We start from the raw sequence: 26,975 nt of genomic DNA on the forward strand, positions 1-26,975 counted from the left end.
CTGTAACAGTTGTTCCAAAATAGATGTTCCTTCATGTGCTCACTCTTTGGCATTTAGTAAACTTCCAGGGGTGGAAAGAGAGGAAAGTTTAATTTAGAGAATCCTCCTAGCCTTCTTAGCTAAAGATCAGCTGCCCAACATGAAATAGTAATGCATTCAACTGTCCATCTTCTGGTAAGTCACATTTATCATCCCTGCATTCACCAGCACTAACCGCAAACAGTGAGTATGAAATGTTGTATGAATCCAGAGACTGATAGGGTCTTTGTGGCCTTAATATTTGTGCTAATGCATACAGTATAAAAGGAACTAGAACTCTCAATATGAAGGGTCCAACTCATAAAAAATGTATGTACCACTAACAAGGGATTTTTATGCACTGTACTTTGTGGGTGAAGAAAAGTAGAATGAGTCTATTTTGAATCAAGAACATACTTTTGCAATTATATCCCTTCACCTTTTCTGCAGTAGCAACACTTCTTTCCTCACATGAAGTATTTGAAGTGGAAGAATATTCATATAGGCACCAATAAGAAAAAAATTTCACATATGGTAAAGAGAAAAAAGAAAAGATGAGACAATGAAAGAGGAGCAAAAATAAAGATGGGAAAGAAGCCCTTGGGAGAACTGAGATTTTGAGTTATTTGTGATTTTGTGCCTTGGTATGGTTGATTTTTTTTGGATGGTAATTATAACTTGTGGTTGCCCAGAAGAAGTCCTCTGTAACACGAATCACTTTAATAGTCTGATTTTCATTATAAAGAGTCATGGAGTTTTAATGTTATCAGTCCTAATCCAGAAGGATGCAGCTGCATAAGTACAAACCAAGCTCTGTGCATAGGGGTAATGAGGACAGTGATTTCAGGTACTGCATGTGCCTTGTGGGAGAAGATCCTTTAGAAAGAAATATCTCCAGGGACCAGGCAAAGACAGTATTCTATACTCTGCTGGCAGAATGACTTTGAGCTCTCCAGATGATTTTAGTTGCTTTGCAGTAGCAACTGCGAGGCAATTTCAGATAAGTATAAAAATGTGGTGTTTTACTTACTTAAGTACTGATTGATACACTGAGTAAAGCAAATCTGCTCTATTCATACTGCTGTCTTATTCAATGCATTTTCAATGCAAGATTTTTAGCTCTTCTGTATAGGATATTGCATTGACATATATGTCAATATGGTAAATCAATATACCATTCCCTTATCACACCACAAACATTTTCAAAGGTAAACTAGAAGAGCTTTGTACATAGGAAGAAGAAAATTAAGAATGAGAGCTATGTACCTTGACACAATCTGACATTGTAGAAGATGTGCACAGCATTTGTATGTTGTGCTGAAATGATTGAACAGTAAAATCATAACATCAACATTCCAATTTTATTAGGTTTCAGAGTTAATAAGTGCTAGTAGTAATTCTGCACACATCCAGAATTCTACACATTTGTTTGTGTCTCTTTCTGACGGCGAAATTACTGCCTAAAAATAAAAAATTAAAATCTGAAGTACAGGTCAGCAGAAAAATATTAATTGCTGAATCATCTGTGTGAATACCTGATACCTAGGGAAATTTTATACAATCCAAAGGAGTGAATTTTGTGCCACATCTTGGTCATGGATTGGAAAGAGACAACTGTCTAACAAACTAAATATGGAAGGTCTAAGCTTAAATTCATATTTTTCAGTGGGAGAATCATTAATCTAATATAATTTATGAGATTGATTTTCTTTGCTGAGATAGCAGGAATATCTCCTCTGATAACCATAGGAAAATACCAATGTAAAATGGAATCAGCATAAAATCTCAATTTTGTCTCCTGCAAGTATTGTAAAATTTAGGTGTGTTTGTGAAATTTTGTGTAACAAACTGATTTCTAAGGTTTTACAATGTGGTAGTTTGTGCATGCTTCCTCCTGACATGTCCAAACTCTGATGCAACGGGAAAATGAAAATAATGAAATTGAGAGCCAAAATGTGGTGGTTTGTGGCAAAATGAAGAGGGAATGTTATATTTTTTTTTTCATTATCAGTTGAATCTTTTTCTTTCAGCTATTAAATTTCATTCAGCAAGGTTGCTCTTAGTAGAATTGCTGAGAGTTAAGGTTTCATTTAGTGAAGAGCTGAGTTGCTTTAATCAGAGATGATGGACTTTCCCACACCATACCTGATAATTTGAATAATATTAGTTGCTATATTTAATTTCCTTAAAAAGTTGATTTTTTCTCTTGATTATGACCTAAATGCAGCAATGTTTTGCTCAAATTGTTTAGTTTATTATTTTTTTTTAGTTTTAAAAAGTAAGACTTTTCTCACAGGCAGTATTTTTATTTTAATAATTTAATTCTTAAAGCTGTATTGTTAATGTGAGTTGTCTCAGTGACTACAAAAGTCTACTTTTGATTTCTTATTGTTATGGTTACTGAGAGATAAATACAAGTAATTTAATGTCACATTGTGGAACTAGCTAAAGATTTAATATCAACTGTTGCTTGAAATGTGTTCTTTTATTAATGTTAATGCATTTGAAATATTTTCTTATATCTCAGAAGGATTTATATATTCTTTTGACCACTGAAAATCTAGTATTATTGAATTTGATCCAGGTCATTTTTCAAAGCATTGAGTGCTAAGGAGAGGTGGTCCAGCATATCTCTTATTTTGATACAAATGTGAGACATATTGAATTAATTCATGAAGACCATGAGGAAGCTGTTCATATCCAGGTCATCTGCTGAGATTAGTGCTATGCTTTGCTATGAGCATTGGCTTTGAGTGAGCTTTGGTGCAGAGTTTGAGAAGAGATGCCAGGGTGCATCATGCCTTTGAGCAGGCACAAGCACATGTGCAGAAGTGCCAGGGTAGAGTTGGATGTACCAGTTTAATGCACTCAGTGCTGTGATGCTGTTCTGTACCATTTTCAGTCAGCTGCAGGTTCCTTGCAAGCATCAGACCAGGTGAAACAAGGGCAGCTGGGACAGGCGTTGAATCCAAGTGAGGATTCTGGGGAGCATGTGCTGGTTCACCTTGTCAGAACTGCTGTAGCCCTGGAGCAGCCAAGGAGTTGCAGAGCAGCTTTGTGTTTTGACCCATGCCTTCCTGAACAGTGGATCTAGAGCTGAGGAGATCAGCTAAATTGTACTTATTTGAGAATCCATATTGGAGTCTCTTTTCCCCATTAGTTGTAAAGTGGGGCATTGGAGCATTCTCGCCTTCACAGGGCACTGGAAGACACTAAGAACTGAGTTACCTGTTGTGTTGCTGAAAATGTGTAAGAAACAAAATGGAAGCAAACGATGGAAAGCCTTTTATAACCAGTACATTTACAGCTGTAATTTTGTATGAAGCTTGGTGGCCTTGAGATGTGGATTTGTTTTTCTTCTGCTGTTTCTCTTGTTGTTTTCTGTTTTTTGCAACATGTGTTTTCACTTGGTTTGTGGAAATTTTTTCCAATTTTGATAAGGGGAGAGGAAGGTTGCCTTTGTTTTACTTGGCTTTATTTTAAATAATATTTTATTTTAAGAAGGCTATTTTTGAGTGTTTACAGTGCACTTCAATCTTTTTTATTGTGTCATGCCCTTCCAGTCCCTTGGTGAGATGAGAGGTATGTATTATATAATTTATAATTAATTTATGATGAATCACATATGATGAATACTCCTTATTAAATATGAAAACCTTGTCTGCAGTCATGGCAGTACTATGGCAATGGCTCTCCTGTCTGTTCATATGGTACAATTGAGCAAACTCATTGACTTAGGCTGTGTTGTCAGGACTCAGCCATTATAAGAGCCCGACCTAGGCAAATAGTATTAAGGAGAATTGGCTCTCTTTTCAGAGTAGCATCCCTTCTACTGCCCTCCCCCTGCCCTTATGCACCAGGAGTCGGGGTTGTAATGAGGGTAGAATTTCTGCAAAACACAGTTGCAAACAGAGAAGGTACTGCTGGTAGTTCCCCATCTCCATAGGGGTTGTTTTAAGTCCTGGTTCCTTGCTGGCAGACCCCTCACTGACAGAAGGCTGAGCAGAGTTGGGGGTCTAACCTAACAGGAGGTAACAGTAGGCCTGGGTCAGACAAATGGAAAATCTAGGCTAGATTTTGACAGTCCATTTTCATTATTGAGGACTGGAATTTGGACAAAGGGATAATTTACCTGAAGAGGTCATTCCAGCATCTGGAATTAACCAACTCCCAAATAAACTCAGTAAAACATTGGCAAGAAACAGTGTAGGGGATTGTGTTCTGCCAGTTTAGGGCAGTTGGTCTTAATGAAAGCATTCTTCCAAATTCATAGTAATGAATCTCTGAAGCAGAAATAGTTGAGAAATCAGAAATAGAGCTCCCTGACTCCTCTGAAATCAGGGGAATCCCCCCAGTCAGAAATATAAGGCAGAAAAGAAAAAGTAGCCTTCTGGCAATGTTTTGTGCTCTGCCTTGACTATGCAGTGTTGACCTATGTGTGTCAGTGAATGCAGCATACAGCAAGGAAAAAATGCTGTCATTGTGTGATGCAACAGACATTACCCTGAAATTCTTGCTTCCCTGTATTTAGTGCCAGCCCAGCAGGCAGATTTTCTTGTACATTTTCTTGACTCTTAAGTGTCTGTTATAGCAGGTAGATTAGGAGGGGCAGGAGAGATCTGAGAATTTTGGTCAGAGAATACAGGATTGATAATTTCATATAGGATGCCATATAAGACCACATGAAAGTGTGTGCTGTTTTCTTGAGATGACTGCATCCTATGGGAACTGAATTAGGAGCAGCAGGCAGAGCATTTGAGGACCGAAATAAAAAAACCCAAAACAATCATCTGTGGTGTGACAGGAATGTAATTCTATGTGATTTCAATTAGTACAATGAAAAAGGAAAGCAATGTAATTAATTTTGGCTTGATGGTCCAATATAACCAACTTGTGTTACGTAACGATTGTGTGATCAAATATTGAAAAATCATTACAGTACAGATAACAGAAATCAGTGGTTCTTTGGATGGGCACCGTGGAAAAAAGAATATTATAAGACAGGCATATTACTTCAGAACTTCTCACGTATTTTCTGAGAGCTCAAGGTATAAAAATTGCAACAAAATCTCATTCTAACAGCTTTGGTTTTGTTCTTTTCCCAAAGATTTCATTAGATTATTTAATTATATGACAGGTTATCAGGAGCTTGTTTTAATATTGATTAAATCACACCCCTAGACAAAACTCACAGCCCTTAAAATTACATAAACAAAATTGACTTATAAGATTTGATCTTAATGGGGAGTGATATCTTCATAGGTATTGAGCCTTGGATCTAATGTCACTTTATGCATACAGCTGTGAAGATTAAAAAAGAAAGACCATAACAGTATGTGGAAATTACCAAAGGAAAAATTATGTTTAGGAACATAGCACTTTATTTTGTATAGGAGGACATAACACTGGGGAAACCCTGTTTTTGGTCTTAGGGGTGGCATCAGCACTAGAATTGCTATGCATTTGAAAGAAACAGTTTTCACTGAATTGCACATATCTAGTTACATTTTTCTCTTTTCATTTAACTTGAATGAGTAAATTGCAGATAAAAAATTTAGTGACTGTGTCTCTTTTTGCATGTTATTAGGCAATTTTTGAATCCTCACTGATTATAGTAGGTCAGCATATTCTCATTATTAAATGAAAATGGTCATTAAAATGGCAAAGATATTTCTATAGAATTCCCTTTATAAAATGTCAGCAAGTTTGTATGTTTTTATTAGTTCCAAATCAGATATTTCAATAGACCATTTGTAAGTATTCCCAGAGCAATGTCCATTTCTGAATTTTTAAGACCACACTAAGACATTACAAATTAATCAGATTTTCAGATTTCTGCATAATAAGTCTGCACATTTATTGTTTAATCCAATTCTAAAATGCTGTTATGATTGACAACTTACTGTAGAGATGGAAGTCAATTGAATAATATGTAGCAGTCAATTTTATTTGAACCTTAATGTGGTGAAGGTGGGTTTTTTTCCACATTTCCATTATTTATAAGTTGTTCCCCTTGGAGAATATAGAAAAGAATTTGTTTTAAATGAGCTGATAATACCCTCTTTAAAATTTATTACAGAATCATATCCTTTTTCCTTACAGCATAAGGGTGTGCCAAGAAACTGTTTCTGAATTATCTTGCTATTCATAGGACAAACATTAGAAAAGAGCATCTTGTTAAGGTTTACTCAGAATGGAATTTCAACCACTCATCAGGTAAAAAAAAAAAAAAACAAAACAGAAGATATCATACCAGTCAGGAAACCTGATGCCTTTGCCAGGGATTCCTTTATAAGAGACCACAGTACTCTTGCAGCTACATGTGATGCTTGCTGCCATTCTTACAATCTCAAAAATCAATGTGGGCCTGATCATCATCACTGAAAAGTTGGGAATCAGTTGAGCCCTTCACCCAGAGGAAATGGAGGACTGGGATCTAGTTTTGAAAACATCTTGGTGCTTTCTTACAACTGATAGGATATTTTTATTTTTCTTCCTCCCTTTCAAATCTGTATTGCAGATTTCAGCAAAATTTAGCAGGGCTAGACTGTGTTCTATGCTTAGAGAGTCATTAGCACTCAGCATATAGTTCGATTGTTGGATATTGATCATCTCACTAAATGCTGGAAATCCTTGGTTTTGCAGAATTTTGCTAATCCTCCACAAGCAATTTAAAAAACAAGCTGTCATATGGAAGCATACCATAGTGCCTTTTTATTGTGCATAGTACAGCCTTTGCTGCCTCAGTAACTGACAAAAGAAAATACTTTATTAAGATAGAAAGTAGATGCGACTTGATTATTTTTCAGATAATTTTTACTTTCAGAAATTGCAATGGCTGATGCTCACCTAAGCATAAAAAATGTAGTTCCTACGCACACGGAGTGCTCATGTGCCATATGTAAATTGATGTATAATGCAACCCACATTAGCTGGGTTGGTGATAGCTTCAGTTTCACTGCTGTCAGATTTCTGTAACTCTTTGAATGAGCTGGCTGGTCTGAATGAACGTTAGCATAATTTATGCAGCTGATAAGCAATTTGAGTGCTTGAGTTATTGATAAAGCACTTTAACATATCATTTTCAGCTTCATGTTATGTGACATCAGAGTAGAAGGTAATGTGACAGTCCCCAGGCTTGATATTAAAGTCAATCTGTTCTCTGAATTTCAGAGACCAGAGGAAACACAGTGCTGCCTGATACAAGCCCAGCAGACCAGCACCAACCCAGTCAGTCCCATCCTGCATTCCCTGTTGGGCCTCAGGTCAGTATCTTTCCTTTTAACTAACTGAGATGTGCAGTTTGATGAACAATAAATAACTGTGACTGATCACCTTTGATGTGTATAATGTAGAAAATGTGAATCGCTTTGGCTTCATTCAGTGATACAAAAAGAATATGTATCATGTATATTTTAAAAGTCAAGTTTGGCAGGATTAGATTTTATTTGCTTTTCTAAAATAAAACCTAAGTTTTACATATTTAGGAAGTTAAAATATTTTAATTTCTTATGTAAATTGCTTCTGAAATTAATATAATAATTTAATATTGAAAATCTTTTGCAATTTTAATGCAGAATTATTGTCTCTGACAGTTGTCTGTCGCACAAAACTCCTGTATTAGCAAAGGTATTTCATTATCTTTTATGCCAGGTATTTATTTTCTTTAGAGCAAAGAGTAGACAAAGTAGTATTGCACTTTGTAAGACTTTAAAATATTTCCTATCCCACATCACGATTTTATCCAAGTTCTCTAAGAAGATACTCAATATTATTCCACTTCCCAGGACAGTCTTGGTCCACAAAGCTTCTGGTAGTTGTCACTAGTGTTTTCTGCTATTATCAATCAGTATAAAACCAGGAATTTTTGGGAAATGTTGGCATTTAGATACTTGTAGACTAAGTTGAGTTATGTCTTTTTTTGCTCATAAATTACTTTTGGTGTATGTGCAATGAATTTTCCAATTTAGATTCAGCTGGGGTTGCTACTATGCTGTTTGACTGAGGCTTACAGTTTCAGACTGTCATATTTGTCAAACTTTTCTGTGTTGGTGAAAATGTATGCTTTTAGATACTGGAAGCAGTGCATGTCTGTAATGGAACACGAAAGGATCTCAAGCAAGAAGGTTGAAAGTGTGTAATACTGAGTCATACGCACTAAAATAGGTTTGTATCTGTGGTTTCTTACAGCCACTACTGACAGCCCAACAGTTAGCCTCAGCAGTAGCAGGGGTGATGCCAGGAGGCACTCCAGCCTTGAATCAGCCAATCCTTATTCCTTTCAACATGGCTGGGCAGCTGGGGGGCCAACAAGGACTTGTCCTAACTCTACCTACAGCAAATCTCACCAACATCCAAGGACTGGTAGCAGCAGCTGCAGCAGGAGGCATCATGACTTTGCCATTGCAAAATCTACAAGGTAAGTCATATTCATAATTTTTCTAACAGGTTCTTTCACATGTTTTGTGCCCTCTCTTTCTTTAAACTGAGTGGTATCTTTTTCAAATTAAATGTTACTCTCCATGAATATTGAAAAGTAATACCTGGATTGTTTTTGAATGCTTGAGAGACACTTAAGGGCTCTTTGCTTTTTTATAGAAACATATTGCAATTTGGGTCTTACATTCTGTGGGTCAGTAATGCAAACCACTTGAATGACTCATTAGGTTTTTCTGTCATCAATGATCAATGTTCTCTACTCACAGATCACTTGGAGATTTCAAACTATAGAATAACAGAATTATAGAGTATCAAGGGTTTGGAATGGACTTTAAGATCACGTAGCCCCAACCCCACCTGCCATGGGCAGAGACACCTCCCCCTAGACCAGGTTGCTCAATGTCTTACCCAACTTGTCAAGGTTGGGACATCCCCAACCTCCTTTGGCAACCTGTTCCACTGTCTTATCACCCTTCCAGCGAAAAATTTTTTCCCTAATATCTAATCTAAATCTTCCCTCTTTCAATTTGTACCTCTTATTCCTTGTCCTTCCACTACAGATCCTGATGAGCAGTCCCTCTCCAGCTTTCTTGTAGAACCCCTTCAGACACTGGAAATTTGCCATAAGGTCTCCATGTGATCTTCTCCAGGCTGAACAGCCCCTACTTTCTCAGCCTGTGTTCATAAGGGAGGTGCTCCAGTCCTCTTAAAAACTTCATGGTCCTCCCCTGGACTTGCTCCAAGAGTTTCACATGTTTCTTATCTTGGGGACACTACAACTGTGCATACTCCAGGTGGGATGACTTGTGAGCAGAGGGGCAGAATCACCTCCTTTGACCTCCTGGCCACACTCTTTGTGATGCAGCCCAGGACTTGATTGGCTTTCTGAGCTGCGGTCACAACATCTGGCTCAGGTTGAGTTTTTCATCACCGGTAACCCCCAGGTCTTTCTTAGCAGGGCTGCTCTCAACCACTTCTCTGCTCAACCCATTGGTGTGTCTGGGATTGCAGTGACCCAGGTGTAGGACCTTGCACCTTGCATTGTGGAACTCCATAAGGCTTGCTTTAGCCCACATCTCAAAGCTGTCAAGGTCCCTCTGGATGTCATTATTCCTTCCCTCCAAGCAAGTTGACTGCAACACACAACTTGTTTCACCACTTTTGATTAAAGCAGCTGTATGATTAGAGGCAACTAAAAATACAGTATTGCATGAAAATAACTTTTTATAAAATTTACAATAAAATCAGAGTTTTCTCATCTGTCATCCATGCCCTAGATATTTGGTTTTGTTCTTGCTGTGGGAGGTCTGCTTTATCAATTAGGTTCTGCCATCCTCTTTCAAGTTGTTGAGAGAGTTGCATGACTCCAAAGTAACTAGGAAAAAGTTAATCTCTATATGTATCCTCTCTATTGTCTGAGCTGTACCATGCTTGCAATGGTTCTACCCTGAGGGATCTGCTACATTTTCTCTGTGGTCTAAAATCAGACTGAAAGCAGTTCTATAAGATCCCTTTTTTCCCTGTTCAATCAGTGTGTCTGACACTGTTAGGAACAGTACTCAGTACAAGTACATATGATATAAAATACAGATGTATTTATTTACTATTCCTAACTATGTTGATACTTCTCAGAATGCAGTTGCTTCTGAATAGAATGGAACAAAATATAGCAAGATTGTTAGCCAATATCTTACAACAGAATTGTATAGTTTTAATGGATGAGGACAGTAAAGGAAGTGATAATCCAGTGTGAAAGTGATGAACATGTAAGCAGGAAGTGTAAAAAGAAAGCTTTAACTTGTTAGATTTATTATTTATTTATTTATCTATTGCTATTTCTTTCCAATGTAAACGGTACGAAATATTTTCCTCCAACAAAATGGTAATTTAAAAAAATTAATCCTCTGCACTGTGCCCTAAATACCTTTTAGTCATTAAACTCTGGTGGCTGCTGATTACTAGATGCATTATTTGAAGCACCAGATCCTACAGGTTGTCAAACAGAGAAAACAAAGAGACAGCTCTTGTGTTGAACAAACTCCCTTACAAAGCACATGCATAGTACTCTCACCTGTTGGGAGCAACTACTTGCCTTTACCTTGTGCATGTTTTAAAGTTTAATGTCAACAGACCTCTCTTATCATAGTTGTAAATGGTTTTCACTTTAATGTTTAAAATAATGTCTCTCTCATACCATTAAGCTGCACCAAAGAACCTGTCATTCATAAATGATAAATGAAAAGGACACACTAATGCACAAATTTTGCTTGTTTAAAATTTGAGAGTGCATGTAAAGTAGGAATGGGAGATTAAAAAAATAATGCAAGAACAGGAGCGGGTAAAAGCAGATATAACAAAGTGAAGGGGAAGTAGCTTTTTAGCGTAGGTGGATGATGAAATCTTAATGAAGAAACAGGCATTATAAAAATGTATCCTTCCACTCTGGAGTGCTCCAGGTTAGAGTTGCTGGGTATGTAGTATTATAAATAAACATAAGCTTGTGCAGTTCTTACGTCATTTATTCACACCAGGTTGCAAAGCTGGAGGATAGGGATTAAGCCAGGCAACCTTTGCCCTTGAGTTTAGCCATGGATGTCTAATTGCTAGCTAAAAGATGTAACTTTGCTGCCAAATAAATTTTGCAAGCAATGACCTTAGGAGATGAAAAGGTTTCCTTTATAATCTTTACAGGTAGATAGAAGCCTGGGATCAAATAGGGACTTGCAGGAGCAGCAGGTTCAGTTCCCTGTCTATGAACACAATCACACCTTCCACAATGTATCTGAAAGGAATAAATCTCATGAATTTATTTAGTTGCATCGCTGTTTGTTGTCTTCCCTACCTTTCCTTCCCGATCCTCCAAGCAAGTGCTACTGCCTGCCCTCTGTTTTTGGAAGTGAAACTGATACACAAGGCAGCAAAGTAACCTGGTCAAGATAGCTCCTACTATCCCAAGTTATAGCTGAAAACTGTCATTGCTTGCTCTGTGCCCACAGTCTAATGCATGCATGAATAAAGATAGGAATCAGGTGAGAGTGTTGTGTGGTATTGTCAGTTCCACTGAATCTGACTGACTTCTGGTCCCTGTTTTTTTTGGGGGGTTTCTTTTTTTTTTTTTTTTTTTTTTTTTGTTTTGTTTGTGTGTTTGTTTTTGGGTTTTTGTTTGTTTTTGTTTTGTTTTGGGTTTTTTGTTGGCTTTTTTTGTGGTTGGTTGAAAATAATCATAGAATGTGTGTTCTCTTTTGTAGACATTTTTATAGGTATACTCATAAAAGCCCATGCTTGAACGCAGTTTGGTAATTCTTGCTCTTTTGGTGAAATCAGACACTAATCACCAGTTTCCATCTCTTAACCTCACTGTAGCATGGCCAACTTAGATAATGGGATGACATGTTTTCATGCTGTTTTCCAACCTGTCTTAATAATCCTGTCGTCACATCTGCTGTTCCTGAATTTTCAATGAGGTCAAGCATAGATGTCCACAGCTCCTGTGAGCTGGGTCTTCTACTGTCTTTCTTCTCTTGTAAGTAAGCTTCTAAAACTCTTCAGTAAGTAAACTTCTGAAACTCTTCATGGCAAACTGCCCCAGCTAGGTAACTCAAAAGATAGCCTTAAAACTTTTTTTAACAATGTATGAATTCAGAAAAGGTCTGATCTGACAGAGTACTTGAATTCATACTGAATGTTGATCAAGGGAGTAATTCTACTATATTTTTTGTGTGCCACATACATGTTTAAATGATTTTCTTCTGAGGAACTTTCAGGTCTGGTTCAGGGTGATAAGTATGAAACCTCCGAGTGCCTAGATAAAACAATGAAAATTCTTGTTTGTGAAAAGAGAAAAGAGTACTCAGTGATAGGAATCACAGAGGAGATATATTAAGTACATAAAATGAGAAATCAAGAGTTTATTTCAAAATGGAGCAATTAATGATTGCTCACAAAGTATAACTTAGTGATATTGCTTATACTTCACTCGCCAGTTACCTATAAAAAATATTTTTCTCTCAAATGTGTTTGTGTTAACTTGATTGCTATATGGTCCTGATCCGCCAATAAGTTGATAGGAATTTCATTGCTGTAAGTGAAAAGAGGTTGAGACCAAACCGCTTCCAAAATGTCTATTCTTCTTCTTCTACATACTTGATTATTTTCTTTCTGTTCATTACAGCCTGGCATTTGCCATATACACCGCTGTACTGTATCAAGTACATCCAATGTAGGCAAACAGAAGGAACAGAGGTGAATGTGTAAATTCCTGCTGTGAAACTTAGGAAAATATGTTTTCCTTGGCTTAAGTAAGCAAATTTCATATGCTCACCTAATATGCAAATAATACATTTCACTGAGATGGAAGAGGGTGGCAGAATAAAAGTATCTACCTTAGTGGAAGCAGAAACCTCAGAACATAACACCTGTGAAATTTTGAGTTTCCATCAACAGATCTTTGAAGCAAACAGTAAAATCAGCAACAATAACTTTATAGTGTAATCCACTAAAAGCACTGAAGATAAAAGTTTAAAAACTATCCATAAAATATGTCATCCCAAGAAACTTACACACCTGTTTTCCAGTCATCATTTCTTAGAAATGGAATATAGGTGGAATATAGCCATGCTTTCCTAAAATTTTGCAGGTGTCACAATAACAATCGTGACATTGTGAGAAGGGAAAAGTGAGACAGGTGCTCCACAAGACAGTGTGTTTCCTCTCTTCTGCTCTTAGTTCATTGGTTCTTGGCCTGCCTTTATTGACTTAATGCAGAAAGTAGTCTGACAGCTTCCCTCTTAATCATCCAAACTGGTGATTGTCAGTACTCACCTTCCTGTCTTCAGGAAACTTTTCTATGAGCTGAACAGTTTCACTTTCTGCATCTCTTTTGCCAGGTCAGATTTCTTTTGTTTTTGGGAGGACTGTGTTCTTTATTTTTTAAATTTAGTTATCCTTCTCAAGAGACTCTCCAAGGGACTAGTATTTGCTTAATCTCAGAGTATTCAGTAATGCCTGGGAGCTGATATTCATGAAAAGACATTCTCTCCTTAAGCCTATCTGATTTTTATGTCTCAGTGTAATATTTCTGTATAGCTGAACAAGAAACCTTTTGGGTTCAGGAGCTGAGTTTGTTGTGACTTGTTTTCTTTATGTTATTTTAACCCTGTGAATTTCCTGTTGACATAACTGAAAAATGGGAAGGCATTCCAGTCCTGGGGAGTGGTTAACCTCTGTCCTCTCTTTTATGTCTCTTTTCCATGACAACCAAAGCAGCTTTAGCTAAAAGGTTAACATATTTTAGCTATTCTTTTAGTATAGCTTATGTGATTGAAATTAGAGAATGACAATGTGTTGGTTTTGCATCACAGAAGTGATGTTTTGGGAGAGACTGTTGGTAGTTTCCTCCGCGTCTGATAGGAAACCAATCTGTGGCTGGCTTTGGGAACTGACAAGCTGTTGAACCACTGGAAAGCTGTACATGCTTCTGAGAAAAACACATGTTAAAGATTAAAGAAAGTGCTTTGCCTTTCTCCTAATCCTATCTCACAAGGAGAAATGAATAAAGACATTCTAATGAGTACACTAGTGATTGACCCACACTAAACCCACCATAGGCAGTGGTTTTTTCAGTTCACTGCTGGGTGCTCACTCACCATGGATAACAATCTGGCAGTCTCTCTGCAAAGGGCTGGTTCAAGTATATTTTATCACGCAGCAATGGCACACCAATATTTTAGATATATGTGCCAATACAGAAAGAGGATGACACTGGAAGCTTGAAAGAAATCAACAAGCTGGAGACTGTAGCCTCATGGCACTGAAATTTTGTGTATTTTATTTCCCCTACCCATTGTACTGCTCCATGAGTGGATGTCAATAATTTATTTACAAGTCAAACTTTCTCAGTCTTGAGTCATGAAAGAAATGAGAACAAACTATCTCTCTCAATCACTAGTGAAAGGCTTCAGTGCTGAAAGGAAATCTTGCATAGCTGAAAATGTGAAATCATTAAATTACATTATTTAAACAGCAGCAGGTCATATTTTAGCAGCAATACAATGGAAGGGGAAATCCATTAAACACCTTGAGAGATAAGAGGCAGCCATTAAAATGCACTGATATGGGTTACAGTTGACATAGATAATGGTAAAAAAAATAAGAAGGCTTTTTTTTTAATATGGAGATCAGTCAAAAAGAATGTTAGGTAAAGACAATAGTAACAAAAATAAAAAACCTATTGTTTACATTTATTAGGTCTTGTTTCTTCTGAACAGAGATTTGTATTATTAATTGTATGACAGATAAAGTAAATATGCTCTGTCTCCATTCCTCCATGTACACACACCTTAAAAATCAGAAATCAGAGAGAGATGAAAAACGAAAAAGAGACAGAAAAGAAGTAAACTACAAGCTTCAATTTCTTACTGATCTAGAGTCCAAATTCCAGTTTCTTAGAACATTTTTCCCTTTTAACTAAAGTGATGCAGTCCCTATTCATTTGTATTCCCCTTCAAGTAACATGAAATAGCTTTCAGAGTCTACAGAAAGGCAGTGTTTCACTTATGTATTTTAATGAGCACCAATGTCAGTAATAATCAAAATGATGTTTCACTTAGAGGAATAGTTTATTCCCAGGTACATTTGCAGTGTACTAACATAACCAGAACAAGAATGACAAGAACCAAGAAGAAGTGCTACATTCACAGCAATTTCTGTGAAGCCCTCAAACCAAATATATCTCCCCTCTCACTGTATAAATGCTGCACAAAATACAGTCACTGTGAAGGGCTCACTTGCAGAAAGAAGGGGATAGCCAACCCTCAAGACAAACCTCCCTAGCACAGTACATGGAAAGAAATAAAACAAATGTGAGCATCCGTAAGCACACTGTGGCATGCACAGAGTGTCTATGGATTAGCAGCTGCTACAGCAGGTTTCCTCAGGCTATCAGCTGTATCCCATCCAAACTGTTGTAGGATAACTGAACTAATATGCAGAGATCCCTGAAGATGGGATGAGCTGTCTCTGCTGGGTCTCCCAGGAAATGTACTTTTTAAGAAGGCCTAACATTTCCTTTTGGAAGAAAGGACAAAATCTGCTTTTCTGACAGTAGTATTAGCAAGAATCTTACTGGGTTGTTTGTTTATTTATTTGGTTTTTTTCCCCATAACACGCAAGGCTTCTCCTGTGCGAATGCATTGGCCCCATGTTAATTGCTCATCTTATTCAGTGGCAAAATGCTGCCTTCAGAGAGCAAACGTGAAAGGTTCAAGTCTTTATTAGTTACTAGCTGTTTATTGATCAGCCTCAGAGCGTTAGCTATTTGTTGTCTGGTTTCTCTGCCTCATAAGTTAAAAGCCTACCACTAGAGGCATTAAAATGCAGTAGTCTTAATGCTCTGTTGATCTCCACCCAAAACAGATCTCAGACATGCCTTTTTTTTTTTTTTGGCTACTGATGGTTATGGAACATTGGTGAGAAGTAATGATGTGATGTAGATCAAATTCTGAAATTAAAATGTTTGCACCTACTTAAACATTGCAGGCCAAGTACTGGCAAAGTCTAGATTTCTAGACTTTTATGCCAAGAAGCAGATGGGAAAGATGGAAGTAGTCTGCACCTCCTCACCCTCCCTGAAGTTTTCACCAAAACCCCATTGGTTAATTATTCTTTGGCAGGCATGACCATTAAGCTAGGAGTTGTGGCGTGATTGGTATGCAAGACCTGGTCATTTTGGGGAGTGTACACCTTTGTTGAGCTCTGACTCAGACTGATACTACTCCTGGCAAGAATATTCTGTGTGCAGGATTACAAATGAAATTTCCATCAACCAGAACATGGGTGCATTTTAATGCTGTGTTTAAAGTATATCTTTGCACCTGTTTTGAGAAGTCTTTAATCTTCTCTTGAATTTAGACCGTGACAATTTAAATTAATGTAGAGAAAGCTCATTCCAATAATGTGCAGCACTCAACTTACTGTAATCCTACAAAAGTCAAGAAATTTCAAAAGCTAGTGAAAAACCTAGCTAGTGTTTGTCACTATATTCCTCACCTCTGCATTTTCGCACATGTGCTACATGCAGTAGTGAATCACATGCAAATAGTCTAGATCACATAAAAACAGATGGACACATCTACATGCACATAGGATTCTTATGCTGGTCCAAGACTCTCTACTTCAATAGACAGAGATGTAGAAAGATTACCACAGTGGATTTGCAACCTTCACACTTAATTTCCTTGCCTTAGTGGATTTAAGTCAGACATTTATAGTATTTGTGGTTTAATTTCCTTTGTTTTTCCATGGTATTTGTATTAATAAAATCACTGTGATTCATATTTTAAAAACTCCCTCAACACAGATTTGTGTTCCTGACTCACCAGTGAGATTGCAATCAAGGACATTTACATTTAAGGACTCATAAAAACAACAAAGTCTTTACTGACCAACAGGGTAGTGTGAATTTTGAATGCATGGAACATATAAACTAAATGCCTGAGAACCAATTTTTAAAAATGAAATTCCTTTAATGTCTATGTGGTTCTGTACCACAGAACCATGCCTCTTTATGGAGACCTTCTATTCTTTTTTGTCATGGAAATTTCTGAAAGTATCTTATGACTTCCTCATTAAAACCTTAAAGTTTATGCATCTTCAAAAAATTTTTTTTTTTATTTGAGAAAAAAAATCTGTCTGCCACTGAGATTTCCTCATAAATGGGAACAGAAAATACCTGGTAACATCAGAAATTATAAAAGTGAAATTTTCTCCTATTTTCTTGTCCCCAAACCTCTGTGGAATCTTATGTCCTTTGGGTAGAAAGTTGTACTCATGGAAATCTTCAGGCCTCAATTTCATTTTCCTGAAGCTGCCTTTATTCCTTGAATGTTCCATCTTTGCAAGCTTGTTACTCTGACAGATGTAGCAGAGAGCACAGACCTGAGACCTCTATTCTTGCTCTGCACTTTGGCCCAGGTGTTCCATATGATGGGGGACAAGTCAAGCACATTTTTTGGAAGTCTTCCCGCCTGTAAATAAAGGTGTAGACAGTTAGCAGTTATGCTTTTCCTACAGAGTGGCTTAAATCACTACTGTTAGATGCCTGGAGTTCCTCACACATAGCTAGATCTAAATGTCCTTAATTCCTAAATCTTATTCTGGTCCATAGACATAAACGACTCTAGGCTCTTATTTCAGTACTTGTAAAAATAAGGTGAATTTTCCTTATTTTTGGACCTAAAGTAATGTTTTCTGGCTCATAGAAGTACTGGAGTTTCCAGCCTAGGTCAATAAGTTCCAGCACCATACAGGCTCTTAGATGATTGCCTGCTGTAATTTCTTGTTTGTTTGTTTGCTTTTAGCATAAATATTGCTTTTAAACTTAATCATCTGTAGACTTGACATATCTTAGAGACTCTTTTTTCACTTATTTGTGTTTTAATGTGATAAATTATGCAATGTTAAAAATAAATCTTCATCATAAAGAATAGAATAAATAATTTCCAATTATTTATTCTATTCAAGTAAATGGTGATGCTTCAGATTTACAGTGTCTTTTCCTTTCTGTTTCTCAGATCCCATTTCAGTCTCCTGTGCTTTTCCTCATCCAGAGCTGGCTCTGTCCGTCCTTTCTGTTTCAGCTTCTTTTCTTAAGCTATTCACAACCAATTATTCCTGAATGTGTTCTCTGCTGTGTAGCTGATTTCCTATTGCATCAGCAGTAATAACTAAAGAAGAAGTGATAAAACTATTGTAATTTTACTGCTATACTGGGCCCCTTTATTTTAGAAGACGTGGTAGTAACAGGACATGAATCCTATCTAAAAAGCCAAGAAATAATAGTAGAACATTTTGAGGAAATTCACTTATTGACACCCTGAAAGTTGTTTCTTTTGTCTTTGTTATTTTTAAAAGGATAAAATCTCTCAAGAACAAATTTTGAACCTGTTTTCTGAAAACTGTAAAGTCTAACCTCTGAACAGAGCAATCACTTTCAGCATCTCTGTTCAAGATTCTGGCTTTTCTTTTCCCAAAGCAGTGCTTGTGAATTGTAAAAGAAGAATGTGGTTCCCCCCACTCCCCCTTTCCCAGCACTGCAGCATCTTGAAAAAATATTCAGTTCCCCAACTGCACATCTTTTATTTTACTGGTAACCAAATCACTTCTTTGCATATTTGTTTTACTCTGCTTTAGCAAGTGTGGTTGTTCATGTTACATTTATCTAACATGAGCACCTTTGCCAGTTGTAAACAAAATTAAAAACATATTCTATTTTCTCCATTTCTCAAAATAGTATAATTGCTTCTAAGTGTGAGACTTATTAAGTGTATCTTTATACATTTATGTTCCCATGAGTGCTATTATTTTAAATATTTTTAGTGATATTTATGTATATTTAATGTTCAACATCAGATAATTTGAGTTTCCTTGTTTGTAAGGTAACTCACAAGAGAGAAAGTTGTATTAAATAAATAATACCGATAAATTTTATACTCCCATATATTTCAAAGCTAATGCAGCTAACTTTCAGTGGAATGGTAACATAAGACACAGTGCCATAATATGATTGATTTGTTTTGACAGCAGCCAAATAATTGAGAGTGAAAGGTGTCAGCACAGATGAAATATTGTGTAAGCCACATTCAGAAGGCAACCCCAGCAGCAATAGCAACTGGAGTTTTATTTCCTTTGATATCACACTGTTACTCACTTCCAGTTTATTATAAAACCATGAAAGGTATGCAACTTTACATGTGATGGAGGCTTTTATGGAAAGGATAGAAACAAAAGTTTGTCAGGTACTTGAGCAATAGATACTGACAATGGGATTTATGATGGCTACAATATACAAGGATTAAATTATCCTAATTTTTCCCATTAGTTTTCTTTCTTATTTTAAACACTTTTTTTTCAGGCTACTGCTTATCTGGCATCTTAGCTCTAGCTTGGAGGGTAAGTGATTCCCTCCAGAGCAACCAGTCTATGGATTGCTTGACAGGCGATTGCTGCAAAAACAGTGCTGCAATTACCCTCCCCAGCAGTGAAACTTAGTTTTAGTTCACCTATTTTGCACAGAAAACTATATACTATATATATACTATATACTATACACTTTCTGGCTGAGACAGATAATGGCTTGTATGTTTGCATCATGGCATCCAACTGCACTGCGAGGATTACAAAGAACTGTAGCATCTTTTGAGTCCAGGAGACTGCAAGTGTACAAGTAACCTATTACAGAAGGTAGCCAACTAGACCAGATGGAATAATGCCTGAACATGTAACATGGAAAAAACCTCAAAATTCCTCTACAAGTGCATACATACTATATTCCAGAACCAAGTGTAGAATCACTTTTGAAAGTGAAAATCACTTTTGGGCTTTCTTAAAAGTACATTGAACAAGTGGCTAAGGCAGGCTTGTAAAAACCCAAGCTGTAAAACTTTCTTTGTCCTGAAGAGTGATTGATTTTAGAGGGAGCCAGGCTTCTAGGTACAGTTTGAATTGAAATTTATATGTCCTGCCTTTCATTTCAGAACTGCTCCACTAAGACACAATCTGATGTGAATGACAAGGGTTCTCAGTAATGAGCTCTTGCTCATGCAAAACAAAACAAACTATGACAACCATCATGTTAACAAGATCAGGAACCCTTGTGGCTTTGTAATGTAGCATCTAATCTGTATCTATACCTATACCTATACAAATATAATTATTTTACTTGGAAAAAAGTAAATAACAGAATGGGATGAGATTTCCAATACAGATCAATTTATACACAGTCGCATTCTACTTGCATTCTTTTTGTCTCCTGATCTGGTAATTTCATGAATGGCATGGTGGAGATTGGAAACCAAGGCTAAAAAACCTAGACCTACTGTTATTAATAAAGGAAAAGTTTTTATTGAAGTGGTGTAGGAAGTCAGGAAGTAAACCACTGTACATAAAATATATCTTACTGTAGAGCCAGCTGTATCTACTGAAGTATTTTGTTCAAAACAGGTACAGCAGATTCGAAAATAATCCTTGTGTTTTCACCATTTTCCTCTTGTTTGACCTGTGCAGACAAGATTTCTTCTGGAGAAAACTAAACTCAGAATTCCACTACAAGTGCATACCCACTACATTTCAGAAGCAAGTGGAGATACAAAGGACCAAACCAACAACTGGCCCTTTGGACAGCTTCAAGACCCATACATCCAGTGCAAAGCAGAGTAAATACTGTCCAAAGAAGAAATCCTGAATTGCAAGTAGAGGGAGTGAGAGGGACTAACAGCCAGTAGCTTCCATCTAGTCATCTTCTCATACTGCAGGAAATTACTTGCTAACGTTGATGCTTTGGGAAGAAGCAATTTGTGACTATTGTACATGCAATGAAAACAAAACTTCATTGCTTATGATTCAGAACAATATAATTTAGGTAGAGGCTTCTCTTATAGCACTGATTACCCAAGTTGCAGGGCTGTGTGGCTAATGTAATGACTAGATCTCTGTCATCCGAACCTGCAGTTAAGATTAGCTTGGTAGGTCTGATTTTAGCCAGCAGCAGCTATAATGTTCTCTTCAGTAATTGAAAACAGAATGCTGAATGTGGAATGCCTGCATGTTTGTGTGTGCATAAATCTATTGATAGGCATTGAAATGGGAACAATGAAAGCACAGGCTTTCCAAGTCATGTTTTCTGTACTTATGTTAGTCTCCTCATCCAGAAGTACTACATGACTACATAAAGACATGGATGGGTAAAAAGACTGTCGGGAGAGTGCATAATATTCATGAAAAGTCCCTTCCCTTCCCTTCCCTTCCCCTTCCCCTTCCCCTTCCCCTTCCCCTTCCCCTTCCCCTTCCCCTTCCCCTTCCCCTTCCCCTTCCCGGAACTTCCTTTTTCTTTTCCTTGTCCCATCTTGTACCAATGAGCATACATATTTGTACTTCTACCAGTCATTTTAGGCTTCAACTACCTCCTTCATCCAGGAGCCTCTGTGTGGTGGGCTGGGGAGTACAAATTCTTCCTGAGAAGAATTTCACAAAGTAGTGTATAGAGGTAGAAGATCTACCTCTACTACATCTTTCTGTATAGAAAGATGCTCAAGCGCCTGCATGTTTCCTGGCCACTGTAATTGGGATTCCTCTTTAGGTGTTCACATCTTGACTATTAGAAGCGTTTGACAATTAATTGCTGATGGAACAAAAAGCCACTGAAAGAAATAGGAGTGAAAAGTCAAAAAAGGCACAATTGAGGTAAAACTCAAAAAGCACAGCCTTCTGGTCCTTACCTGGCCAGGCAAATGGAAAAGAGAAAAAAAAAAGTAAGCTGGCCACTCGAACCAACATGCAAGCATTTCCCACATGTTTTTGTGGACCTTTTACTGATTGGTCAGATAACCCAAACAACTGCTTGTTTATTTAGTTGAAGATAAGTAGTTAGCTTTGAAGGTTAAAAGACCAGACAGGTTGTCTTCATAGTAATCCCTACTCCTTAAAGATTCCAGTGATGTTTAATAAACAGGATTTTGCAGACTTCAGCATTGTGAATAGTTTCCTTAGATGATGGGTTTTCGCTAACCAGAAAGTAAACATTTTTCCACACACCTCTTCTTCTGAAGTGATTCCACATCGTTGTTGCAAGTAAGTGGTCAGCTCTAAGTGATAATTGTGATATCCCAGCACAGAGCCAAATCCAGGAGCCTTCAACTCTCAGTTTTAGTGAGGCAGATTCATTTTAGATGTGATGCTTGAGGCCCTGTTGACATATGGGGGTTTGGGTTTTAAAAAACCCTATGTGCAAACCCTCAAGGTTTGCCTGACTATAACCTGCAAATGGTTTGGCAGGACCCTATTTACAGAGACTGCTCAAGAGCCTTTCCCTTCCCCCATCTGAGCGGTCAGCACTGACATACTCCATTATGAGAAAGCCCCACTTAACACAGAACTACTTTCAATTGTCATGAGCACTCAGCTTTATTTAAACTGACACCCTTTCCATCACCCCCAAGCTAGAATCCCAATGTCATAGTGCTTCAAGAACTTCATATTCAAAGCCATACTGTCTGGCAAAGAGCTGTGACAGAGTGGTTCAAAACTGTAAAGAAGTGAACTTCTGAAATGGAAGGACAATCCCAAAGGTGAAGGGAGATGTGGTAAATATGGATCTTCTAGGTAAGCAGAGGAAACCAGAGTGAATGGAAGGCTTGTCTGTGGGTTCAGATTGGGAAAGAAACTTGGAGGACCCACATTTCTCTGTTCTCTTGCTCTTAGTCAATTCATTAAACTTCTGGGGTCATGCTATTAGAAAGGGTTACAATTCCTTTGTGTTCTAAGAGCTTCCTTCTCCCACCAAACGGCATGGAAATATTCATGCTTTGCTCCTACAGAAGATATATAGTCTATCTGTAAAAAAGGGTTAAGTGGCTACTAGATCACTCCTGTTTCCTAATAGTAAGCAAATTCAATTAAAGGGCCAGGTCATTGAAGTGGTCCTGTTTAATATGAAAAAAAAAGTAATTTTAATGATCCTCTGATCCTCTGTTTACGAATGGAGAAACTAAGGCACAGAGTAATGAAGTAGACTGCCCTATGTTTGTCAGCAGAACAATAGCAAAACTAGCCATAGAAACCACGTTTCCAAAGTCCAGTAATACGCATATTTCCAAAGTCCTGCAAATGCATATTTACAAATCTGTAATTTTAAATTAGTCTAAGAAAAGAGTATTTAAAAAGAATAACGTTACAGGATATTTTCGGAGTGTTCCAATAAAACATTTCTTATAGATTGTTTTAAAGGCTGAATCCTGGTTGTCTCACAGGTATATCCCACTGGCTTTAGGGTGGCTTCTTCCATAAGTAAAATTAACAACATTCAGTTGCATATTTTAGCTCAAACAAGGAGAAAAAAAGAAAAAAGAATGGCTGAAATAAAACACAGCCAATGTCTGAACTGCGAATGGTTTCTTCCTTTTCTCTCTTCTTTCCCCTGGAGAAGTACACAATCACAGTAATGGTTTGGGATTAAGTAATCATCTCAGCTTTCTGCAAAACTAGAGCAGTTTATGGTTTTGTCTGAGTTTTTGTTTTAAGATCAAATGTCATTGTCATGAAAGACTTTTTTCTCTACATACAGTTAAATTTCAAAAATATACCTGCATTTTAGAGGTGGAGGGGAGGAGAGGAAAGGGAGGAATATCACTACCTGAATTTCATGCCAGATTTTAATGTAAAATTAATTCCTTTAAAAAGATTTTTAAAAAACCACAACATTTTTCTAATGTGCATTAAGAATGTTGGAGAGCTCACTGAAGCATATACGTGGAGCTTTCAGGAGCAATCTGTAGTCAGGCATTTTAAATGAAAATTGATTTGTGATTTACATGGTCAGTGGAAAGAAAATTAACTTATGGAAGGTTGTAATGAAATATTAGACAAGTAAAAAAAGTAGATGGTGATCTAGTGGAACTAAAAGTCCCATCTGGAAAAATTCTGTGACATTTTTACATTTATCTGTGTTCTGCATGAGTTGTAATGTTAGTGGTAATTTTATGGGACTGAACTGAAATGAAAAGGGTGTTATCACAGATTGCCTACAATATAGGATTGTGTTCAGTGGAGAGTCCTGTATCCTTTTCTCCATTTTCCTGTAATATGACTCATTGCACTTTTTTCAGCTACTGTTGTTGAATTCATTCAGCCTTTTACTTGAGGCTATTAAAGAAGAATATCAAATGCGCACAAAAACAATCTAGCAGCACATTAAAAATCAACACGGCTGCTTCCACTTACTCCTGCATAGTTGAGGCACTATTCAGGAGTCCCTTTAAAACATATGCTAAAATTGCACTTTATCATTCTTAAACACAGGCTATTAACACAGATTTAAAAATACATTCTCTTTCAATCTATGACTCATCAGCATAACAAGAGTAAAGAAATAAAGATTTTCCAAAAAACATATTGCCCTACTTCTGTTCCCCTGTTCATTTTGAACTTGGATATTCACCGTATGACATCCTTGATTGCTCTTGCTGTCAGTTTCTTGAAGTATGATAACAGAGAGACATGTCAGAATAACACGATGCCATATTTGCTGCATTCTTCTCCTGCTTTTGTACTAGAAAATCTTTCTCATATTTCAACAATCCAGATTTTACAAGTAATGGAAATAGGAACTCTTATACTACCTTCTACCAGATAATCTTCTTTATTCTGTAGACTTCATGTATGGCAACCTCTAGTTTATCATAGTTTACACAGTTTGAAATACAGAACTCTAACTTGGCAGAAGATTAATATTCTTTGGAATTCATAAGATTTATTAATGTCTTTTTCAAAATTCTCAAATTTTTAAAATCTAGAGAAAATTCTTCCCATCAAAGGCTTAATTCATTCTGTTATTAAACAAAATAATTTGTTTAATTTGTCCTATCAAAGCCTTGTTTGTTGAGGACATATAATCTTCCTTTTCATAGGAGACATGAAAATATGTTTACGCCACTTCTTTCTCTCTGTTCCTTTAAGAAATACATAAGTCATTTGAATGCATGCTAAGTGTTCTAGCTTCTTTGTGCTGCACAGGTTTTCAATATGGCTCAGCAGCATGTAGAGTTTGGACACTCTTGAGCTAACACAGGCTGTAAACTTGTCCCTCTTCTCATTGTTATTTTTTTCTAATCACAATTGGAGAATCAGATTTGAAATTGTACCAAGTCCATATTACTGTTAGCTGAAGTAGAATTAAAATCAGATTGTACAACTAATATGTGCAGGGTTGTAGCTCAAACAAGTGCATTATGGAAGAGTATAGTTTGAAACACACCATGTTATTTCTCAAGGAAATTCATTCTATAAGCATATTTGATAGAGGAGAAATATCACAAATCCTTCACAAATAGTATATATGATTTTCAAGAGAATGATGTGGCTAATCATGGTAGGAACAGCCTTTCTAATCATAGGATACTGTAGAGGTCAATATTAGGTATTGGCTTTCCATCCTATCCATCTGAAACAATATACCATAGTGAATATAAACAGTTAATGGTGGCAAATGGACCTATCAGAAACATTAGCATTGCAAAATGACAAGTTCTGAGAAATAGATGTTAAGTGGATTCTGCAGCTGGTAATTGTCATCCTGGGAATAATTACACTAATTAATAGTTGCTAACCCCAGACCCTTATGTCTGCGACTTTAAATGAGTTAATGATTGCTGCTTTTGAGACTCTGTTGCTGGTAGATTTTCACTCAGTGTCAGCAGAGTAAAAAGGCCCCAAGGGAGAAACTGACTCTGATGATCTTTAGGGTCCCCATTTTTACAAACCACAAGTACATCTCTGAATTATCAGATAGCATCTCCACAGACCACAAAGTAGCTGGAGATTGTCTAATGGAGAGATCCATTTCATTATAAAGTTCCTGATTTATAAAGTTAGTATTAGGTGCATGTAGCCTCAGATCCGTAGCACTTGCCATCGGAAGGTTTTACTTTTGAGGCTGTGGTTAAATAACCCACAAACCCCAATTTTTTCTGTTGTCTTTCCTCTTGACCCTAGTTATGTGAACTCTATTTCTCCTGAAATTAATTCAAAATGCTACCAAATCTTTATTGGCAAGATTTAATTTCTGCAGGCTTTTAAAGACTGGGAAGCTTATTTTACAAAGGCAAGTGGGTCTAAATCCTTTTACTGTTCTGTCCTCTTTCTCCCTCTCTTTCATCCCTCCTACCCGCCAACAAATAACTATATGAGTCCTGTAATATCCATAAATTTGGATCATATAATCTAGCTGTCTTCTAAGGATGAATTTTAGGAATAATTTTGTATTGTTAAAATCAATAGTTGACTTATGTCACAATGGCAAGAGAAGAATTCCAGTAAAATCAAGATTATGTTCATTGAGCACAAGGGGAAATGTAAGGAGAGCTGTATTTCTCTTGGTCTTGCAGTCCATGGTCTTTGATCAGATGGAATGATAAAAGAGATTGAGGGCTGCCCCATGGTAGAGCCTATTTTGGTTTAAACAAAGAAACAACTATGTAATACTACAATATCATAAGTCCAGGTTACTTACAGTAGTACACTATTAGTTGATGATTCGTCATAATATTTTCAGGGAGTTAGAAGACATAATAAAAATAGATCTTTTCTTAACTGCATTTGCTGCTTCTGAAGTTTTCCCATGGCTCTCCACACAGACAAGAGAGCTCCTTAAGGTCAGTGTGAGTTGTCCTGTCCTGAGTAATAAAGCTGTTAGTTGACAAAGATCCTACCCATTTTTTGTTCTGTAGAAAGGAGAACTGCTTATAGAAAAATTTATGAAAGTTTCAAAAAATTGGAAATGTTGGCACTTCAGTGCTGCTTTGAACATAGAACCTGGAATAAAAACCTGCTATCTGTACAGCATGTAGAAGCAGGATTAAATATGGCAGTTGTATGGGCAGTTTATTAATTTCTACAGTCTGCAACAGAGAATTGTTTTGTAAACTTTTTTTCAGCACTTATTTCACATAGGCATGTGGCATTTTTTATTT

At 36.9% G+C, this 26,975-nt stretch overlaps 1 protein-coding gene across 2 annotated transcripts in view; it reads left to right on the forward strand.

The window, feature by feature from the left end:
- POU6F2 (POU class 6 homeobox 2) overlaps window positions 1-26,975 on the forward strand; it is a 308,976-nt gene that overhangs the window by 127,388 nt on the left and 154,613 nt on the right. For both annotated transcript variants that reach the window (XM_030971869.1, XM_030971870.1), the window contains exons 3-4: window positions 7,192-7,283; window positions 8,209-8,437. In XM_030971869.1, the coding sequence (XP_030827729.1) occupies window positions 7,192-7,283; window positions 8,209-8,437 (321 nt within the window). The remainder of the gene's footprint in view (window positions 1-7,191; window positions 7,284-8,208; window positions 8,438-26,975) is intronic.

The sequence above is a fragment of the Camarhynchus parvulus genome, chromosome 2, assembly GCF_901933205.1.
Source record: "Camarhynchus parvulus chromosome 2, STF_HiC, whole genome shotgun sequence".
NCBI classification, from domain to species: domain Eukaryota; kingdom Metazoa; phylum Chordata; class Aves; order Passeriformes; family Thraupidae; genus Camarhynchus; species Camarhynchus parvulus.